At 56.6% G+C, this 22,111-nt stretch overlaps 1 protein-coding gene and 1 non-coding gene across 2 annotated transcripts; both read right to left on the bottom strand.

Moving 5' to 3' along the window:
* Positions 1-602: 602 nt before the first annotated feature.
* On the bottom strand, positions 603-21,549 carry NHERF1 (NHERF family PDZ scaffold protein 1). Its single transcript, XM_055389022.2, has 6 exons — positions 20,704-21,549; positions 7,804-7,965; positions 6,442-6,595; positions 2,988-3,028; positions 1,720-1,809; positions 603-1,488 (listed from the first exon to the last, which is right to left on the bottom strand). Exons 1-6 carry the CDS (start codon positions 21,142-21,144, stop codon positions 1,300-1,302), a joined length of 1,077 nt encoding a protein of 358 aa, XP_055244997.2. The 5' UTR covers positions 21,145-21,549; the 3' UTR covers positions 603-1,299.
* On the bottom strand, positions 21,301-21,368 carry MIR3615 (microRNA mir-3615). The gene has a single exon (NR_106494.1). It is a non-coding gene; the product is annotated as a microRNA mir-3615 (primary transcript).
* Positions 21,550-22,111: the final 562 nt, after the last annotated feature.

Below are 22,111 nucleotides of genomic sequence, written 5' to 3' on the forward strand. Positions count from 1 at the left end.
CCCACCTAGCCACACAGCATGTCCCCGGGCTCAGTGGACCGGCTTGTTTTCCCTTGGCACTGGACACTTGCCCTCCAATCAGGTCACAATGGCCAGATAAGATAGAGGATCTGGCACCAGCCCAGCCTGCCCCTGGGAATTCTGCACCCCACTGGCTATAGGCAGAGTAAAGCCAAGTCCTCACATTCCAAACCCAGCTCCATCCTGGGACACACTTTCCATGCTTCTGGAATTAAAGGAACCTCCCAGAGTCCTCTGAGAACGTTGGTCTGAGCTCCCACTTCCCCTTGTAAATATCCCCATTAGCCAAGGGGTCCCCAGCCCACAATCGCTGCTTGCAGCCCGGCACACAGGCACACTGACCACACCAAGCTGAATACCTGGCTGGGTGCATGCATCTTCCTTCCTACAGGACTGCAGGTAGGCCCTCTAGCTAAAGCTACCCAGGCTTGGGGTCACAGGGAGCCCTTGATGGCCCTCCCTCCAGTGTATCCCACCCTCCCAGCCAAAGACCACCTTGGCTTACCATTTCTCACTTTCTACCTATAAGGGGTCCAAGGCCAGAGAACAAAACTTCCAAGGAACACACGGAGGCTGAAGGGTTTGGAGGAACCAGCTGAATTTCTGAAAGTGTTTCCTTACAATGGTGGTACCTGGCTCAGGGATGGGCAGGGGTAGCCAAACCCTCCCTGTGCTGCCTAGTTCGCTGAGGGTGGGAGTAGGAACAAAAGTTTAAGGCTGAGGCCACTGCCATGCCCTGGATGTAACAACCAGGAAAATCATGTTAATCAAGGAAACAAAAATTCCTCTAGACTCTGCAATACTGCACTCTTAACAACAAAAATCAAATGAAAACAAGACGTGTCTGCCACAGGTCTCAGGATAATGGATGCCCTGTCCACTGAGAGCAGCAGTTCTGCAGTCAGAGTTCTTTGATCAGCCCTGGACCCATTTATCACATGGGGGAGGAAGGGAGGGTGCCCTCTCGCCTGGTCCCACGATCCTGGCATGGTACAGGTTCCAGCGATGTCCCAAGCAGGGTGGCAAAGGGACACCTGGTAGGATGAGGCACTCAGTGAGGAGGAGGGAGGCAGAGTCTCCTTTCTGATTGTGGGAGGACGGGAACACATTCACCTTCCCTAAGGTAAGGGAAGAAAGTTCTCTAGAAAAATCATTTGTCAAGAAAGGGGATGTGGGTGCTGATTTGTACATTGATTCAGGGGAGTAATTGGGGAGAAGGAAAAAGGTGGGGTGGAATGCTGGTTCGGCCCTGCCAGTCACTGGGTGGCAGCAGGGTGCTCAGAGGTTGCTGAAGAGTTCGTTTTTCTTGCTCCAGTCCATCTGGGGGGCCCGTTTGCTGCTGCGTTTCTGGTGGGCCCTCTCTTTGGCCATGGCCAGGGAGATGTTGAAGTCCAGGATGGGGTCGGAGGAGGAGGTAGACGAGGGCGCTGTGGAGTCCTGTTTTTGGGGGCTGTCTTGGGAATTCAGCTGTAAAGAGAAGTGGGGGCAGGAAGTTGGGAGTCAGTCCCTCATTAGGCTCCCTGGTCCTCAGCCTCAGTGAGGTGGCTCCCTTGGGGCCGTGCCCAGGGAAGCCAGGTCACAAGAACAGAATGCGGCTCAGCATGTGACCTCAAAGGCGGGCTGGTGTGCCAGGAACAAGTGGGGCCTGGGAATCGGCTTCCTGTAACCCAGCTGCCACCCCCCGCATGGCTGGCCTACCTCCTCGCTGGTGTCACTGGAGGCGGATCTCACCAGGGCTGGCCTGGGGCTCTCCAAGGCTGCCTCTGCCAGGGCTTCACGACTGTTCTCCTGGCAGAGAGGAGAGGGTTGTGGGTTGTCAGAGGATGGGGTGAGGGGGACCTGAGGAGGGAGGGAGCTCCTGGGGAAGTAGGGGCCTCAGACTGAGAAGAGGTAGCACTGATGCCCTGGCCACCCACCCCTGGTTCCCACCTCCTGAGCCTGCTGGGGCTCCTTTTTACATTCCTTTGGGGATCAGAGGGCAGGCTGGTTCTACTGCTCAGGCTGGAGGGATGGGATGGGAACAGACCATCATGGGATTAGCTGAACCGCTCCCTCTCCCTGGGCCACTCCAATGTGGCTTTTAGGTACTGGCTTGCCTTTTGGGCCAGTGACCAGGGAGGGGCTTCTTGGAATGTGGGGACACTGGAGGCCTCTCTGCTTGGCACGGGGAACCCATGTGGTGCTCCCTGAATCTCCTGTGGTCCACCTGACTGTTTGCCAGGATTTGACCCCAGGAATCCTGAAACCCTAACCCTGAAGCAGCAAAGGAGGGCCTTGAAGGAAGAAGGTGGATGGAAAGTTCTAGATCCAAAGATGAGGTGAAAGAAGGTTGAGGCCTGGGTCCAAGGGCCCTCCCCCTTGCCAAGTACCCTGGCAGGAGCTCCTAGGGAAGGGGAACCTTTGAGCAGACCCTGCAGAGTTCCTGCTCTGTGGCCTGACTGAGTCGGCCTGTCCCAGAGTGAAGGCTTTGGCTGGGGCATCAGCTTGGCACCCATCCCCTTCCTGGGTTCCTCCATGGCTTCAGCTGGCGCCCAGCCCCACCATCTCTTCCCCAGCCTCACCCCCTTTCCCTTCTGCCCAGGGAAGGGGGGAGGAGAGGCTTTGTTCTTCCAACCCAGACTGGAAGTAGCAGGGGCCCGGCTGCCCGTGGCCAGACACTGAAGCTCTGTTCTTGGGGGGAAGAATGGCCCCTTCTGTATGGTGGGGAGTTGGAGGCGGGGGCTTGTCACCCAGGATGGCGGGCTGCAGAGGGGCCCAGCCAGCCCGCTCCCTCCTGACAGCTTTGGCCCCAGGCAGAGGCCAAGAGGGTTCTGGCAGTTCTATAGCTTGGAGCTGAAGGAGCTGGAACTGGGGACCCTGGGGTTTTGGCCTTAGTCAGATGGCTATCCTACCAACCACAGCACCTTCTGATCTGTCTCATGCACCCCAAGGATTGAAATCCAGAGAGACAGGGGACCCGCCCTTACCTTCTGTATCTCCCCATTGGTGAAGGGCACAGGCAGGGGACCTAGGCAAAGGACAGAGCAGAGGTGAGTCCAGAACGGGGATGGAATAGAGCGTGGAGAGGAGGTAGGAGTTGGGTTTGGGCAGCTTATTAGATCTTGTTCCCTGGGTCAACATCTCAAACTTTTTTGACTACCGCCCACCATGAATACATTTGCCTTTTTATTAAAAAAAAAATTTTTTTTTATAGAGATGGGGCCTTGCCATGCCATGCAGGATGGTCTCAAACTCCTAGCCACAAGCAATCCTTCCACCTTGGCCTCCCAAAGTGTTGGGATTACAGGTGTGAGCAAATATCTGGCCTAAGTTTGCCATTTTGATGACTCAGCACGCACAAAGATTTTGTGTGATAAAAGTTTCACAAAGCAACACCCTTACTACAGTGTTCTTTGATATTTTTAATTTCATTTCATTAAAAAAAACAAAAAAATTTCTGGGCCAGGCATAGTGGCTCACACCAGTAATCCGAGCACTTTGGGAGGCTGAGGCACCTGGATCACTTGAGGTTAGGAGTTTGAGACCAGCCTGGCCAACATGGTGAAACCCTGTCTCTACTAAAAAAGACAAAAAGAAAATTAGCTGGGCATGGTGGCACACGCCTGTAATCCTAGCTACTTGGGAGGCTGAGGCGGGAAAATTGTTTGAACCCAGAAGGTGGAGGTTGCAGTGAGCCGAGATCACGCCACTACACTCCAGCCTGGGCAACACAGCAAGACTCTGGCAAAACAAAACAAAACAAAACAAAAAACAAAACCAAAAAACCTGCTGGTCTCTATCTACTAAATTGATCTTATGAGGCACTGATGGGTCACAAGGTGTTTAAAAAATGTATTGTCTCAGATGGGGATGAAATTCCAGGATGGCTGCCTAATTCCTACCTGGGAATTCCTACCTGGGAACTCCTACGTGGGAAGCTTGTTAAAGTACAGATTCCTGGACCTTGGCAGCACAGATTCTGGTTTAGTGGGCAGGCCTAGGAATCAACATTTTCCAAACGCTTCCCAGGTGATGATGATGACACCAAAATTGGAACCACACCCCAGACTACAGTTAGTACCTGCCTCAACTGAAAGAGAAAATAGTCCGGGCTCGGTGGCTCATGACTGGGACCCCAGCACTTTGGGAGACTGTGGCAGGCGGATCACCTGAGGTCAGGAGTTCAAGACCAGCCTGGCCAACATGGCGAAACCCTATCCCTACTAAAAATACAAAAATTAGCTGGGCATGGTGGCAGGCGGCTGTAATCCCAGCTACTCAGGAGGCTGAGGCAGGAGAATTGCTTGAACCCAGGAGGTGGAGGTTGCAGTGAGCCAAGATTGTGCCATTGCACTCTAACCTGGGTGACAGAGAGAGACTGTGTCCAGAAAAAAAAAAAAAAAAGGCCAGGCGCGGTGGCTCACACTTGTAATCGCAGTACTTTGGGAGGCCGAGGTGGGCGGATCACAAGGTCAAGAGATTGAGACCATCCTGGCCAACATAGTGAAACCCCATCTCTACTAAAAATACAGAAATTTGCTGGGCGTGGTGGCGCGTGCCTGTAGTCCCAGCTACTCAGGAGACTGAGGCAGAAGAATCACTTGAACCTAGGAGGCAGATGTTGCTGTGAGCCGAGATCGCACCACTGCACTCCAGCCTGGGCGACAGGGCAGGACTCCGTCTCAAAAGAAGGAAAAAAAAAAAAAAAAAGAGAAAATAATCCCAACTCCTATTTGCCAATCAGGAAATGAGGGGGGACGAGAAGGCTCAAGGGGTGTGTCCTGGGTATCCCCTCCCCCAGCCAGTGGGAAACCTGGAGGGGTCAGAGGGAGAGAAGACAGGTCTGGGGTCACCTTCACTGGGCTCACTCAGGGTAGGGGTCCCACATGGCTTCAGGGGTGGCTGTTCCATCTCCAGGGACTGGTCAGCGTAGGGCTTCTTCTGAACTCTTAGCTTAAAATTCCTGGTTATCTTTTCCCTGTCCCCAGTCCAGGACACAGCCAGAGATACCTGACTCTCATCTTCTCCTCCCTTTTGACACCCACAGCCTTCCCCGGGGCAAGGACAGGCTGCTGGGACACAGGGTCACTCACTGTCCCCTCCCCATCAGCTCACAGTGGTCAGGGTGAAACCCTGGCAGCCGGAGAGGGGGGCATTCCTCCCTATGGAAAGGGTGAGGATGCCATCCTGGAGGGAGTGCGGGGAGGGGACTGTCCCCAGGCCTCTCCCTCTTCAGGTCCTTTGGCCAGAGGCTGCAGCCCCTCTAGCCCGAGAGACAGGCAGAAGAGGGAGGACCGTCTGAGGGGGCCAATTACCTGCAGGGTGAAGGGGTGGGGGAAGCAGGGGACAGTATCCCAGGAGCTGAGTGGAATCCAGATTCCAGCTGTGTCTTCCTCGTATCAGATCCCTAGGAGGAAGGCTAGGGCTTCTCTGGGCCTTAGTTTCCCCCTCAGTGGAGAAGGGGATTATCTGAGTTACCTGGTTTCCATGAACTTGGGAGATAAGGGTAAGGCGGTACCCCACCTCCCATGCCCAGAGCCAGCTAGGGACTTCCAGGGGCCATCCCCTCTTCTAGGAGCCTCAGGCCTTGGATTGCGCCAGAAGGGGACAGGGCCTCCCCAGTGGGCCCTTGCAGCTGGCGATGGGAGTCGCAGGACCTTTGTGTGAATCTCCTTTTACACATACAACCTTGAGTCTCCAGGAGGCCCCGCCCACTGCAAAGTCCCAAGAGGTTCCACCCTCAGTATGGCCCAGTGAGCACCCCTGCCCGCTCCAGGGAGCCATCTTCCCAGGGAGAAAGTCCAGACCAAGGAGCAGAGCATGCTTAACCCCTCCCTGCCCCAGTGCAGCAGCCCTGCCCTGTTTGGCTCGGGCCTGGGCAGGGGGAGGCGCCAGGCTTGGCAGGGTGATGGTGGGGGATGGGGAGGGCAGGGGCCCAGGGGTTGAAGGGGGACCCACTACTCTCTAGAGCCAGCAAGGCTGAGTTTCCAAGACAACCTGAGAGGAGGGAGGGGGAGGCACCGGCCCCTGTCACTGGACTCTGATCTGACCAAGCAAAGGCTGGAGGCCTCCCCGGAGTTAACCCTTTCCTCACATTGACACTGCCCTGAAAGTCTGCTGGTGGGGACAGGACTGGGGGCTTGGGCCTCCTTTGGGGCTGCAGCTTTGGCCAGGAATCAGAAGATCTGTCCATCTCTCTCACCGACCTCATGCCAGCTGACCCCATCACAAGCCATCCTCAGAAACCCACTGCCACTCCCTACACTAGGCCCTCGCTCCCCCAGCCCACACCTCTGGGCCTCCCATGAAGGAGAAGGAGGGAGCACCCACGCCGGGAAGCTGCCCACCCCTCGCCTGGGACCCAGCAGTCTTAGCCCTGGCTCACATCCCTGACTTGGGGGGCTCCAGCCCCAGGACGGCCAGTGGCCCCACCTGGCTTACCATTCAGGTGCTCCTGAGATGGGGTCACTCTGCATTTCTTGAAGAACTCGTCGGTTTCCCTGTCCACCACCAGCAGCTTGGTCTCGTCCCCGCCAGCCCTGATGGCGGACACCACGTCCCCATGCTGCTTCCCCTCCATGCAGACCCCGTTCACCTGCAGGGCGGGGTCGGGGAGGCGTTACGGGCACAGGCCTTGGTTCTGGGGCAGGTAAGTGGAGGGGGGCTGGGGGCAGGGGTGGCCACCTTGGTTCTCAGCCAGTTTGCAGTTCACAACTTGGGGATACTGACCCCCGCCATTTCTGCAGAGTCCTGAACTAGGCTGGGGGTCCTCCCATTGACAGTCAGCTGGGGAGGCAGGATACATGGGAAGGGCCAACGAAAATATCCAGATGAGACTAAACAAACACAGCTGGGAGAGATGGGATGGGAGCGAGCTGGGAGGCTGGGGTGGGGCCCAGCCTGGGTAAGGACTTGCTGTCCGACTTCCTTCTCTGGGCCTTGGTTTTCTCACGTGTAAAATGAGAAGTCTTGGGAGAGCTGATCTCTAGCTCTAAGGTTCTAAGACTGTGATTCTGGGACCTGCCTGAGCATTTGGTTCACATTTCCTCTCCCAGGAGCACAGCACCAGAGCCCTGAATGCGCGAGTCTAAAAGCCTAACTCGGGGCCAGGTGAGGTGGCTCACGCCTGGAATCCCAGCACTTTGGGAGGCCAAGGCGGGCAGATCACTTGAGGTCAGGAGTTTGAGACCAGCCTGGCCAACATGGTGAAATCCTGTCTCTACTAAAAATGCAAACATTAGCCAGGCGTGGTGGTGGGCACCTGTAATCCCAGCTACTCAGGAGGCTGAGGCAGGAGAATCGCTTGAACCCAGGAGGTGGAGGTTGCAGTGAGCTGGGATTGTGCCACTGCACTCCCCCAGCCTGGGCAACAAAGCGAGACTCCATTTCAAATAATAATAATAATAATAATAATAACTAAATAAATAAAGGCCTAACTCAGGAGAGGGGTTTTGTTACTGCCACCCCACTCTGTGTGCCTGGCAGCAGGGAAGCTCTGGAGATGGCCCCAGACATCTCCCTGATCGATGGGTGAATCACAGGCTGCCCAGTGTATCTGCTTGGCAAGGAGGAGTCCAGGGGAGTGGAGGTAAGAGAGGAGTCCATCAGTCAGTCCATCTGTCCTTCCGTCTATCCATCCACCACCCTTCCCTCCCTCCCTCCCATCCACCCATCCATCCAGCAGCTCCAGGTTGGCTATGCCCGTGGGCTAATCAAGCCCATGATGGTATGATGGCTGCCCCAGGTGCTACTGATCTGCAGGGGGTGGGGGCAGTCAGATAGGAAGAGAGCGAGAAGCATCACCTCCACAATGCGATCCTGGGCCCGGAGTCCTGAAGCCTCAGCCGGGGAGTCTGGGTCCACCGACCGGATGAACTGGCCTGGCTTGGACTTGTCGCTGTGCAGGTTGAAGCCATAGCCACTGGGGCCCTTCTTCATGGTACAGAGCCGAGGCCGAAGCTCGCGCTGCAGGGACAGGGGAGGGTCCATGGCTATTCCACAGTGCCCCAGGTTCTGCCTTCCCTGTCCTCTGCCTGTCCCCATCTCCCCAACCAAGGAAGGTTTGGGAGGATGCAAATTTGCTTAGATCCCTACACAGCAATTTGAGAGGGTTCTGGCCCAGGACTCAAAAGATTTGTGTGGATACCCAGCACCGCAGCAAACAGCTTAGGTGACATGGGTAAAACACTGCTCTGTCCAAGCCTCAGTTTCCTCTTCTGGCAAATGAGGGGTAGGACCAGGTTAGCTCTCACATGCCTGTCCCTTCTGACAGTCTAAGGTGAATCACATGCTGTGTTGATCGGGCCTCTATCCCTCCCCATTGGTGGCTCAGTCTGGCCCTCCTGGAGAGGGGGCAGAGTGTGGCACCTGTCAGCCTGGCTGGGGACCTGGGGCATATGACTGAGGACCCCCAGCCCCTTTGTACCCCGTTCTCTGCAGCAGGGGAGGAAGAGGCAGGTGTTTACTGAAAGCTGGTCAGTGTGTTTACAGTAAAGCCTTCCTCCATATACGCGAACTCTCTCTCACCCCCACCAAGCCGAATGGCCCAGCCAAAAGGGAGCCAGAAGGAGCAGATAACCAAAAACCTATCGTGCAGCACAGCAAGGGGACCTGGACAAGACGGGGCCATCCTCAGGCGTTCCAGGACCTCCTCCCCCGACACCGCTGCCCAAGGGCAGAGATGGCAACGGAAGCACAGAGACCCCAGAAACAGAGGAGCCTGAATGGGGAGGGGACTGGGAAAAGCAGGGCTGGGCTAAAGGGAGCCCAGTGTGGCTGTGGCCTGGAGGGTGTGACCTACTAAAAGGGCACATGCAGATTTCGAGTGCTTGGACTCAGCTGAAAACAGTTTCCAACATGCTTGGTCCAAAGTAAGCAGCTCAGCTTGGAAGCTGCAGGCCTGGACACACAGTATGATGGAGGGAATATGGGTGTAGGCGGCCGAAGCCTGTGCCCAAGGACTACGCCTGAGTCCCTGTCCCTCTCCCCCTCCTCCAGGCCTGGTGCAGGGCCACTGGCTGCTGTCCAGCCTGCTGGCCCTGTGTTATCACTCAGCACATCAGACAATGAGCAGTGGATAGTCAAGGCTCCGAGCCAGGTTCCAGCTCGCCTGTTTAGGAGCTGTGTGACCTGGGGCAGGTCATTTATGGATCATTCTGACTGCCATCTGCCTCCCAGGGTTGCTGAGGCCCAGTGAGGTCATTGACTTAAACACTTTCTAACTGTAAAAAATCCCTGTGCACACCCAGACTTTCCCATTGTTGTGAATACTAATGAATAGTCATAGGAAGCTGGGAGTGAGATTCTGGTGGGGTGGGGGTGTGTGTGCCAGGCTGCTCTGAAACCCAGATCCCCAGCTGGGAGTGGAGAGGGCCGAGAGGGGTGGGAAGGCGCGCCCAGGAGGGCTTATGGGCCTCTGTCCCAACTTGCCAGCCCCAGGAGGCCGCCACCATCTGCAGGAGACTCAATCCCCAGCCTTTCGATCTCTGGGGGTGGCTAGAGGATGACTTTGCATTCCTTTAAAGGCTTGGGCAGGTCTTTCTTGCCTGGGTTTCATACCCAAATCCAGGCTGGAGGGCCCCTCACCCCAACAAAGACGGTTAGGTGAGTGGTAAAAACGTGAGTGGCTCACAAAGGCTCAGGAGCCCTGAATGAAGCTCCTCTTGCCTTGTTCTCCCTGGCCCACCCCCTGCCTCACTGCAGGGCCCACCCCCTGCCTCACTGCAGGGCCCACTCCCAGCTAATTTGGCTGTCACCTGCCCCAGGCTCACCCCTGGCACTCCCACAGCCCTACGGGATCTTGTTCTGGGAGTAAGTGAGGCTCTTCTCCCCTAGAGCTAATCCCTCCACGAAGCTCCCAGCCAGGCCCTCCCCCGGGCCGCCTAGGTGAGCAGAAACAAGTCTGACCAGTTGCCGTCACCAGGACAGGCGCAGCTTTCTGCTTCAGCCAGACACCCTGAGAAAGTGGGGAGGGTGAAATCTCAGGACAGGCAGGGGGCAGCTCTAGTGACCTCCTCCAACCTCCCCCCACCGCCCCTGCGCTCCCAAAAACCTTCCCATAACAACCTGGCTGGGGCTTGTCAGCTGTTTTTGAGATGGGGAAACTGAGGCTCAGAGATGTGGAGCCCACTGCCTGACATCACACAGCCAGAACTCCAACCCTGGTCTCTGACTTGGAACCTGTCCTCCTTCCACCACACTGCAGGGTGCTCCTTAAGGATCCAAGTCCAGAATGGGGCAACCCATTGGGAGGTGAGGTCCCAACAGGAGTCAGGCAGCGGAGGGCAGACAGGGGCTCTCTCCAGGGCATCGGCTGCAGCCTCTGCTGGAGGTGGGCTGGGAGCTGAAGAAACCACAACCTACCACAGCCTTCCTTCCGGGCGCTCAGGGCCTCTCGCAGCTGGAGCTGCAGTCTGAGCTGGGGGATGAAGCCTGGTGTGGGTGACAGGGCAGGGGCATGGCTGGACTGGGGGCAGGTGGCTCTGGGCGCCCCCCCCTCCCCCCGGCTGGCAGGGCAGGGCTGTGCTAGCTGACTTTGGGATGCCCATCCTCTGGCCCTGGTCTCTGTGCTGTGGGCTTCCCTTACTGATCTTCAGCCCAGTGCCCCTCGCCTAGTGACATATGGTGCCAAAGCTCCAGGGCCTGCTTTGAGCCTTGCTCCGCTCTGCCAGCACCAAGTCGTGCAGTTCAAGGGGAAACGGGGTACCCAGCCTGAGGGGCTCAGGTGCCCTCTGTTTCCTTCCCCTGCACTGGGACCTGCTCCACTGTTCTGTCTAGATGTGGCTCTGTGGCGGCTCCAGGACCTGAGGGGGTGGCTGGACAAGGAGATGGGAAGCCCCCCGTAGACCCCACCAGCATTTAGACAGCTCCGATGCACCTGCAGAGCCTCCTTCCCACGTCCCTAGAGACTTCCTTCCCTCACATGGGAAGGGGGGTTCCCACTCTTCAAGGGAGACCAGTCTTGTTCCTCCTCACCCCTCCCAAGCAGGAGCCTCCCAGCTGTCTCCAGGAGGTGTCAGTGCCAGTTGCTGAGTCAGCCCATCAAGCCAGCCCATCCCAGCCTGGGTGGAGGCTGGGGCTGGCAGGGGAGTCCCTTGGGGCAGCTCCCCTGGGGATCTGTGGGGCCTGGCCTGTGGTCTCCAGGCCCAGCACTGAGAGGAGAAGATGGGGAGGTGTGGGGTACCTGGCCGAGCTCAGCCACCATTGCTCTTGGACCCTCACCGCCAAGCTGGGGCAGGGCTGGGTTCTGCCTCTGGGGAAAGGGGATAAATGGGAGTGACGTCCAGGCATGGTGGGCTTGGGTGTGGCCCCCAGGAGCTTAGGAGGAGCCAGCTACAGAGGGGTCCGAAGCATGGTGGGAGGAGGAGACTCAAAAGGAACATAGCCCCAGTGAGTTCCAGAGGGCAAAGTGGGACCTCCAGTGACGATGACAGCCTGGGAGACCCAAGTTCAAGACAAAATCAGGATCTGCTCAGAGAGGAGACTGGCAGAGAGCCAGAATCGACAGGAGGGAACATGAGGCCACGCAGCCGATGGGCAGTGCAGCTGGGCTGGGGTGACCCAGGGCTGGACAGGCTGGAGACTCTCATTTTCACAAAATGCTGGCTGGCTTTCCAGAAAAGACCCTGCCCGGAGAGCTGGGCAGCTCTCCCTTCTCCCGGGGCCTCCTCCATCCTCAGGCTGCCTCCCTTCATCTGTCCTTTCCCCCAGGGAGCTTCACCCCGCCCTAAGTGGCCGCCCCATCACCTCCACCCACACAGTCCAGGGAGCGGATGGCGGGCACGGAATTCAATAGGCGCCACCAGCAGTCACCTGGAAAGCTGGGGAAAGTCGATACCCTAATCCCAGTGACCGTCTCTGGGGAACAGGCCCAGGGCCGCTCCCTGCTCCTCCTTCCTCCCTTCAGGGAAGGCTGTGGGAGCCTGGGGGCCAACGCCCCATTGGGCCCAGCCCCTCCCTGGCTGATGCCATGGTGATGGGCCCTACAGAAACAGCCCAGCCCGCTTCCTTCGAGCCAGCTAGCTCAGGACCCCAGAGGAAAGGGGCTGGAGGAGTAGGAAGACCACTTGGGTGTCCAGGGGAACAACAGAGGTAACCCCACCTCTCAAGACTGCCCCTCCCCCAGCCCAGGGCTCTTGTTTAGGCAAAGAAGACCAGTGCCCCATGCCCAATACAGGAAAATCAGCCCCAACAAGAGGATGGAAGGGGGCAGGACGGCGGGGGCAGGAAGGAACCCTGGCTGTTCTCAGGGGTTGGGGTGTGTGTGTCAGGAGTATGTTGGGTGTAAGAGCCATATTTGCTCTGGGAGACAGCTCAGTTTGTTCCCCAGATTCTGGAGACAGGGCTGGGCGTGGTGCCGGCTCTTCAAGGAAGCCAGGATGGAGACAGCTGGCCCTGCCTGGAGTGCTGTGTGACGGGCAGCCTGGGGGCACTGGGAAGTGACCAGGGGCTCCAGGCACTCAGCCAGTGTCCACACCTCTAAGCAGAAGGTGTCTTCTCCTTACCCTAGGTGAGGTACAGGGGGCTTGGCTGTCACTGGCCCCCTGTGTAGTGGCCCTGATGTCACCTCATTTTACTCTATGGGACCCCCTTCCACCCTCCACATCCCTCCAGGTCTGTGCGGGCGGCAGGGGAATGTTGGATGTGTCCATTTAAAAAAAAGTCACTCACTGCTCCTAGCCCTTGATCTCCTCCTTCCTATTTCTCAGTGGGAAGAGCTTTCCCTGGAGTCTGGTAGGGTGGGAGACATAAACTAAAGTGAGGGCTGCTGGTCTGACAGCCACCCCCAGGACTCAGAGGTCTGAAACAGGTTCTCCTTCTGGCTAGTAACCTCTTCTCCCTGTGCCAGCCATGGAGACCCACGGGGGCAGGAGGGGGCAGAGTCTGGCTCAGGTCTCCGCAGGGCTGGGCAAGCCTGGGATGGAGCAGGCTGGTACCTGGGCTGCAGCCCGGCTGGACACCATCCAGGGCTGGCCGCCCCATGCCTTCCCTGCTGCATCCCTCCTCATCCCTCACCCTCCTCCCAGAAGTCTCTAGATTTAACCCCCAGGGGTTGTCCCAAGGGGCTATTAAGAACCTTCAAGGAGCTTGTGAAATTGGGGCTCAACACTGAAGTAACAAATAGCAGCTGCTATTTACTGAACACCTACTATGTGTTAGGCACCGAGCTCTTTACATGTGTTTTCTTCTTAGGAGCCAATTATAGTCCTACAAGGAAGGTATAATTGCCAGCATTTCACAGAAAAGGAAACCCAGCTTCAAAAAGCTGGAGTCAGTTGCTCAAGTACATATGGCTGACAGGCGAAGGCAGGATTTGAGCTCAGATCCAGAGCAGCACTGTCCAGTAGATATATAATGCCAGCCATGTGTGGAATGTAAGATTTTCTAGTCATCACATTTGAAAAAGGGAAAATAGGCCGGGCGCAGTGGCTTACACCTGTAATCCCAGCACTTTGGGAGGCCAAGGCAGGCGGATCACCTGAGGTTGGGAGTTCAAGACCAGCATGGCCAACACGGTGAAACCCTGTCTCAACTAAAAATATGAAAATTAGACATATGTGGTGGTGCACACCTGTGGTCCCAGCTACTCCAGAGGCTGAGGCACGAGAACCGCTTGAACCTAGGAGGCGGAGGTTGCAGTGAGCCGAGATCACGCCACTGCACTTCAGCCTGGGTGACAGAGCAAGGCTCCGTCTCAAAAAAAAAAAAAAAAAGAAAGAAAAGAAAAATAGGCCAGGTGTGGTGGCTCATGCCTGTAATCCCAGCATTTTGGGAGGACGAGGCAAGTGGATCACTTGAGCACGGGAGTTTGAGACCAGCCTGGTCAACATGGTGAATCTCTATCTCTACTAAAAAAGAAAAATACAAAAATCAGCTGGGCGTGGTGGTGCACAGCTACTTGGGAGGCTGAGGCAGGAGAATCGCTTGAACCTGGGAGGTGGAGCTTGCAGTGAGCCGAGATTGCACCACTGCACTCCAGCCTGGGCAACAGAGCGAGACTCTGCCTCCAAAAAAAAAAGAACCAGGAAAATAATAGAATTGAATATTTTATTTAACATAATGTACCCAAAATATTATCATTTTAACGTGTAATCCATTTTTAACAATTGAGCTATTGTACATCCTTTTATTTGTACAATGGCTTCAAAATCTGGTGTGCATTTTGCACGCACAGCACATCTGCATGTGGACCAGCACATCTCGAGTGCCTGGGAGCCTCGCGAAGCTAGTGGCTGCTGCCCGGACAGCACAGACCTGTGCTGCCTGAGACTGCCCCAAACACACTCCTCTAAATACCCCCGGCCATTGCTGTTCCCCTGACCTTAGCACAGGGAGAGGCTGCAGCCTGTCTCGGAGAATTCAGAGCTCTCAGCACCCAGCAGTGAGTGGGACTTGAACCTGGCCAGCATTATCTGTATGTTCCCACACCACCCCGAGGTGACCTGGACCTCAGGGAATCTGTAACTCTTGTCCTTTTCTAGGGCCTAGGGACCTAAACATTGCCTAGGAGTCTGGGGACACGGTGAGTTGTCCTACCATGAGGGGAAGGCTTCGGTCAACAGTGAAGACCACCCTTGAGGGGGGCTCTCTGTGCAGGTTCTGGGGAGTGAGGGCGGGGGTAGATACTTGGTTACCAGATTCCAGATCGACCTATCACATCACGTGAGAAGGGATGGGGACAGGAGCCTGCCCCTTATGGGCTGAGGCACTGCAAGGATGCCCTGCTAGGGACAGGAGCACCTGGAAGCCCTGGATCCTTACAGGAAGCCAGTTCAAGCGGCCTGAATTTATACCACTGTGATGGTCCAGCTGTGGCTCAGAATATGATGGGCAGAAACACCTGGCAGAGTCAGGCATCAAGCACAGCCTACTCATGTGGCCAAATGGCTGTGCAGGCACTAGAGTCAGAGGGTTGGGTTCCAAGACACACTCCTGCGCTGTGTGGGAGGAGTCGCTAGCTCAGAGTCCTGGGACCCGCCATGGCCACCTTAACTGATCAAGCCTCGGCCTCCACAGGCAGAGAATGGGGCCAATATCTGCCTCACTGGTGGTCATGTGGATTAAATGAGACAGGCAAGGTTAGTACTTAGCACAGTGCTAGACACAAACAGTAGCTATCATGTATTGAACACTTACTGTCAACCTACAAAATAGAGAAAACAATAGCTAATTTGTCTGGGGGACAATGAAATGCATATTGGCTGGGTGCGGTGGCTCATGCCTATAATCCCAGCACTTTGGGAGACTGAGGCAGGTGGATTACCTGAGGTCAGGAGTTTGAAACCAGCCTGGCCAACGTGGTGAAACCCCATCTCTACTAAAAATACAAAAATTAGCAGGGTGTGGTGGCAGGTGCCACCCAGCCTGGCCACCGTGGTGAAAACCAGCCTGGCCAACGTGGTGAAACTCCGTCTCTACTAAAAATACAAAAATTAGCAGGGTGTGGTGGCAGGTGTTTGTAATCCCAGCTACATGGAAGGCTGAGGCAGGACAATTGCTTGAACTTGAGAGATGGAGGTTGCAGTGAGCCGAGATCACACCACTGCACTCCAGCCTGGGCGACAGAGCAAGACTGTCTCAGGAAAAAAAAAAAAAAAAAAAAAGAAAGAAAGAAAGAAAGAAAGAAAGAAATGCATGTCAACATCTTTATGTCATAGGTAGAGTGCCTAAAGGCACTGTACAAACCTGTTTCCTTCCAGGTAGGGCCACTCTATCTTAGAGCAACGAAAACAGAGGAACATTTGTTATTGGGGTCTAGAGCTCTGGTTTCTCCCTGTAAAGAGTCCTGCAGCACCAACAAGACCTCGGCTGAGCTTCTTCTTTCTTTTTTTTATTTTGGAGATGAGTCTCACTCTGCTGCTCAGGCTGGAGTGCAGTGGTGCGATCTCGGCTCACTGAAACCTCCACCTCCCAGGTTCAAGCCATTCTCCTGCCTCAGTCTCCCGAGTAGCTGGGATTACAGGCACCTGCCACCACGCCTGGCTAATTTTTGTATTTTTAGTAGAGATGGGGTTTTACCATGTTGGCCAGACTGGTCTTGAACTCCTGACCTCAACTCCTGACCTCAACTGATCCGCCCGCCTCGGTCTCCCAAAGTGCTGGGATTACAGGCGTGAGCCACCGTGCCTGGCCTGAGTTTCTTATTAATTCCCCACCCCACTTTCCCAGGGACCACTGAGATGGGACATCTGGGAAAGGGGAGAAGGACCCCATCTAGACATATGGAGTTCCTTGAGAAGGAAGCCCCCATTCACCCCCTCCCCCCATTTTTTTTGGTAGAGACGAGGTCTCACCATGTTGCCCAGGCTGGTCTCAAACTCCTGGGCTCAAGCGATCCTCCCGCCTCAGCCTCCCAAAGTGATGGGATTACAGGCACAAGTCACTGCGCCCGGCCAGGAAGCCCCCCTCTATCTCCAAGAGAATCATCTCCAGAATTACTGAGTTAACAGGAGCCTGAAGGTAAGAACCAGGGGCTACACTGTTTTGCCAGCAAAGAAAGAGATCCCAACACACAATCACATACCCTGTCCATTTCAAATCCAAACACCCAGCAGCTCAAGCTCTGTTCTGCCCTACCAGAGCTCCAACTTGGTTGGTGTAAAACGGCCCGCCCGCCCTGGGAAAGAGGTTGATGGCCCTCCAGCTAACTGTGCCCCACCACCCACCTTGCTCCCTGGGGTGCCTGCACTCTCTGACTCTGGGATCAGGGTCAGGGTTGGCAGGAAACACCCCAAGCTAGCACTTTCATTTACAAACCTGTCATGCCACCAAATCTTCCCAATAACCCTGCAGGCAGTGCCTTTCACAGAGGTGGAGGCTGAGGGTTGCAAGGAAAAATGAACTCCCAGGATCCCAGAACCAGCACACGGCAGAGCTGGGATTCAAACACTGATCTGGCTGACCCCAAAGCCTGGACTTTTGGCTTTCTAGTTTTCAAATAGAAGCTGCTAGCAGGCAAGAAAGAAGAGTGGGTAGGTTCTATCTGGAATTCCAATCTCTGGGCGGGGCGGGATGAACTGAATGAGGACAAAGGTCCCTGACTGTTGTTATATATTCATTCATTAATTCAAAAACTGTTTTTGAGAGCCTCCCTACTGCCAAGGACAGCGCTGGGGATAGAAACACAAATAGGCCACAGTTGATGCCCTTGGGCTTACCATGTAGTGGAGAAAAAGGTCACAAACAGATGATTAAAATATTGTGTGTTTAGAGCGATAAAAGATGTGAGGACAAAGAGGAGGCGGAGGCCGAGGCTGGCAGATCACCTCAGCCCAGGAGTTCAAGACCAGCCTGGGCAACACGGTGAAACGCCATCTCTACAAAGAATTTAAAAATTAGCTGGGAATAGTGGTGCATGCCTGTAGTCCCAGCTACTAGGGAGAATGAGGTGGGAGGATCGATTGAGCCCTGGAGGTCGAGGCTGCAGCGAGGCGAGGTTGCGACACCACTCCAGCCTGGGTGGAATCTCTCAAAAAAAACAAAAACAAAAACAAAAACAAAAACAAAAAAAATGAAGGAAAGGAAATGCTAACTCTGCCTACTGGATTAAGGACAGGCTCCCTGGGAGGGGACAGAAGTGTCACGGTGTGAAGGCTTAGAGGCTAGAGGGGAATTCGGACCCTGGGTGTGGTTTTGGGGGTAGGGAGGCAGTGGTGAGAACAGGCTGCCAGATGGAGAAGGGCCATGGAACAGCATATAACTCTTAAAAAAAAAAAAGAAAAAATTTAATAGAGACAGGGTCTTGTCATGTTGCCCAGGCTGGTCTCAAACTCCTGGGCTCAGGCGATCCTCCCCCTTTGGCCTCCCAAAGTGCTGGGATTACAGGTGTGAGCCACCACACCTGGCCACAACGTATCATTCTTAACCCAGTGACCATCGATCAGGCACTGACTGTGTGCCAGGCTTGGCCACAGTGGCATTTGCCCAACTAGGCAGGCTGACCCAGCGCTAGCTGCCCCATGATAGGTGTGCAATGATCACTATGAAATATGTATTCATTCCAGTACCAACTGCAAAGGCTGGCTGAGCCTGGACTCAGTGCCAGGCACTGAGCTACGTGCTTTACACACAGCCTCATGCAATTCCGAGGTAGCTGCCATCACCCCCAGCTTACACAAGAGGAAATGGAGGCTTACAGAGGTGAGGTAACTTGGCTTCGCACAGCCTGGCTAGTACAGCTGAGCTGGCTCGGCTCTGCCCGGCTGGCACTCTGAACCCAGACTCAAGGGTTTAGGCCTCATCCTGTGACTGGTGGTGAATGGGGGGAGGAGGGCTTTAAGCAGGGGAACAGCAGGACGGGTGTTGCTGCTCCTCTCTCCCCACGGGGCAGGTGGGGAAGGCCATCCACAAAGCAAAGCCGGTGGGCAGAGCTGGAGAGCCACTTCCACCTCCTTAGGCCTAGACTCCCCAGCGGGGATGGCCAGTGTTACAGGCACCCCTCAGCCTCTGCCCTGAGTGGTTCTGGACACAGCTGGTCTTCCCAGCCAGAGGCCACCCAACCAACCACTCTCTGCGCCACACTTTTCCACTGATATCGTCACTTAGTAAGTGGAGGGCTAATGAAGATAAGGGAACAGCCCCACCTTGCACACAAATTCAGACTAAAACAAATTGGCAAACCTCCATTTGATGCTTTATGTAGGAAACGGGTGTGTTTTAGAAAAACGAACTCTTACAATGTCTGTTAACATTTTTTGCAATAACCACATGGGTGTCTGTATGCTCAACACACAGGATTGAGAGGAGAGGATTTTCTGCTAGAGGGACTCAATGGTGTTGACTAGGAGTCAGTTTAAAGGAGCTGGGATTCAAACGCCAGGCATGAAGGAGTGCAGTTCAGCATTTAGTAAGGGGCTCAAGTGCTTCACGTCATTTCTACAATTCTAGAGAAGGCAGGCATCACATCGCCCAATGCCTCCATCTCACAGATGGGAGAACCAGAACTCAGAAGTCCTGGGACTTCGCTGGTGATGGTGTCCCCAGGATTTGCTGGTGGCTCTCCTCTCATCTCCTGGCCTAACAAAGTACACACAAATGTAGGTGTCCCTCCAAAACATGCAGGAATCTGAGTCTGTGCTCACCCAGGAAGCTCAAAGCTGCTGCCTTTGCGCACGTGTGCTATGCCAGGCCTCCACGTTCGCCTCCCAGGCCCTCTGGCACCCAGCAGCATAACCAAAAGGGCAAAGGGAGGAGCTGAACGAGACTGCAACTTGTGGGGGGTGGGGGTGGGTGGGTATTTGTGTGGGTGCCAAAGTCCAAAAAAAAAAAAAAAAGAATGTCAAATCGATCGATGGACTCAGCACAAAGTTCACACTGGATTTCTGCCTGGGACTGGAGATCATCGGCCCCAACTCCCTGGCATCAACCCCCTTGCTCCGGGTGCTCAGATCCCTTCCCCCTCCCCTTGCCAATGCCAGCTTGGCAGGGGCAGGAAGTGGGAGCCTGGTGGCCCTGGCATTCCCAGCACCCAGCTCTGGCTGGACAGGGCTTCTGGTGACCTCACTTCCACCAAACCAGTTGATCCTCTAGGGCTTTGCCTTATACCTTAATGCCGAACTGTGCCCTTTCTCTGTCCAGGAGGCTCCTCGTAGCCCCACGGACACTCCCATCAGACACTGCCACCAGGGAGAGCTGGTGCAAGCTGAAGGGGTCCTGGGAGGCTCACGCCCTGCCCTATACAATGCACCACTCCACTCTCTGGGGACAGGAGGCTCAGCACAACTCCTGTTTTGCCAGCTGCCCCTCTTGCAGCTGATCCAAACTGGGATCCTATGGGCAAACACCAAACATGGGCAAAAAGCAACCGGCCTGCTGGCTGTGTGGGCACCAGAGTGACCATGGCAAGGCCAGGGCAAGACCACCGGCTCACCGTGAGCTCCGCTGGCGCACACAGGGCCGTGAGCCCCAGGAGCTCTCTCCCCTCCCCATGGCCATCTTTTTCTTCTTCCAAGGTCTTTCCCCTTCCCTCCCAGATACAGTTCTAGGCGCTTACTCTTCACATTCCTGAGAATCGTAAATCCTCTGAGGTGGCAGAATCACCACTCCGAGATGCCTTGGCTCCTCCTCCCTGCCAGGCAACCCCCACACCGCCCTGAGATGGTGGGGCTTCCTCTCCCTTAGAAGTCACACAGGACTCCGGGAGGATGAAGGCCAGCAGGACTGAAGTTCAGGACACACACCGGCGGGCTGCGGAGAGGGCCTCCTCGCGCCGGGGCTCCACACAGGAGGAGTAATGCTATTCCTCTAGCTTTTGAAGTAGGAGTGGCGGGCGAAGCTGGCACCTCTGGGGCGGAGAGCCCTTTCTCCCCGGCCCATCTGCGGACTAGGGTGAACGAGGAGAGGGCACCAGGGGAGGAGCAGGATTGGGGGATTCCGAGGAACGGGAGCAGACACCCACAGACCCGAGGGAAGGGGGCTGGGTTCCCCTGCGCCGCCCTCCCAAAGGCCAGGGAACAAGAGGTGCAGGCGGCAAAGGCGCTCAAGTTCCCAGCACAGCCTGGGAAGGAGAGGAGGTCTCGGGACGCAGCCCCAGGCCTGCCTAGGATGTGTCAGGGCGCCTGGTCGGCGGGCGGAAGCGGTCTCCCCCTCGCAGCTCGAGTTTCAGAAAAACGACGGCGGGCGCGGGGCTGGACGGCCGGGGCACCTGGGTCTCTCCGGATCCTCCTCCCACTCCATTCCAGCCTGCGCGGCTCGGGCCCCGCTTACCTGCTCCGGGTGGCTCTTGTCGGCCTCGCGAGGCTCATTTTCGTTGCCAGCCCCCTGCGCCTCGGCGGCGGCCAGCGGCTTGGCCTGCCCCGGCGCTTCCTGGGCGCGCAGCAGCTCCTCTCGGACCTGGACGCCAAGCTTCTGCAGCTGCTCGTCCGTCTCGGGGTCGACCACCAGCAGGCGCACGGCGTTGAGTGAGGCGCGGATGCGGCTCACCACCTGCTGGTGGGTCTCCTTCTCCACGTTTTCGCCGTTCACCTCCACCAGCCGGTCCCCCGCCAGCAGCCCCGCCTTCTCGGCCGGCGAGCCGGGCTCCACCAGCCGGATGTACTGGCCCAACTTGCCCTTCTCCCCGTGCAGGTGGAAGCCGTAGCCGTTCGGACCCTTCTCCAGGCAGCAGAGCCGGGGCAGGGGCGCCCCGGCCGCTGCGTCCGCGCTCATCTCGCCCTGCGACGGGTCAGCGGCGCGACTTGGGGTTCCGATGGGGACGGGACGGGACGGCCCAGCCCTTCTTCCCGTCCAGCGAACCGGGAGCGCAGCAGAGAAGCCCTGAGCCGCCGGACGGGCCAAGCAAGCAGGTGTCCCAGGAACCGTCGGCCGCCGCGAGCCGCGAGGAGCGGAGAGAAGAGCACAGACCAATCCCCGCCCCGCGCGGCGTCTGAGCGTCCCAGAGTCCGCCCCGGCTCCTTACCCCGGGGGCGGGGCCGCGCTGAGGGTGGGGACCTCCGCGGGCCAATAGGGGGCTGCAGGCCTGGGCGCTCCGGCCGGGTGAACGGCGCCGGCCATTGGGAACGCGCGGGGCGGGGCCTGCGCTCGGCTCGGCACCCCGCGGCGGGCGAAGACGAGCGCTCAGGAAGTGGAAGTGTTTGTTACCGAGCGGCCGGCGCTGGGGTGGCAGGGGCGGGGCTCGCCGAGTTCCCGGTTCTGGGCGGGTGGGCCCGCCGGCTCCGGCCTGGTTTCCCCTACCTGTGGCGGAGAGTGAGGAAAGCCGGCCCTCGGGTAAAGGACCCTAACTTTTTTTTTTTTTGAGACGGAGTCTCGCTCTGTCGCCCAGGCTGGAGTGCCGTGGCGCGATCTCGGATCACTGCAACCTCCGCCTCCCGGGTTCAAGCGATTCCCCTGCCTCAGCCTCCCGAGCAGCTGGGGTTACAGGCGCGCACCACCACGCCCCGCTAATTTTTGTATTTTTAGTAGAGACGAAATTTCGCCATGTTGGCCGGGATGGTTTCACACTCCTGACCTCAGGTGATCCGCCCTGGGATTACAGACGTGAGCCACCGCACCTGGCCAACGTTTTAACAGCCTTTAGCCAAAGCCTGGGTGCAGCTCCAGTTGAGAGGGAGCGGCTGTTGCCGGGGCAACTGCTCCCGCTCGGGGCAGCAAGGGCCGGTCAGTCTCGAGAATTAAG

The sequence above is a fragment of the Gorilla gorilla genome, chromosome 4, assembly GCF_029281585.2.
Source record: "Gorilla gorilla gorilla isolate KB3781 chromosome 4, NHGRI_mGorGor1-v2.1_pri, whole genome shotgun sequence".
Lineage (NCBI taxonomy): Eukaryota > Metazoa > Chordata > Mammalia > Primates > Hominidae > Gorilla > Gorilla gorilla.

Coding starts and splice junctions, on each gene's coding strand:
- NHERF1 (XM_055389022.2), bottom strand. CDS start 21,144: ATGAGCGCGGACGCAGCGGCCGGGGCGCCCCTGCCCCGGCTCTGCTGC. Junction 6,596..7,803: donor CCCAGGATCGCATTGTGGAG/GTGATGCTTCTC, acceptor CCCGCCCTGCAG/GTGAACGGGGTCTGCATGGA. Junction 3,029..6,441: donor ATCTCAGGAGCACCTGAATG/GTAAGCCAGGTG, acceptor TCCTTTGCCTAG/GTCCCCTGCCTGTGCCCTTC.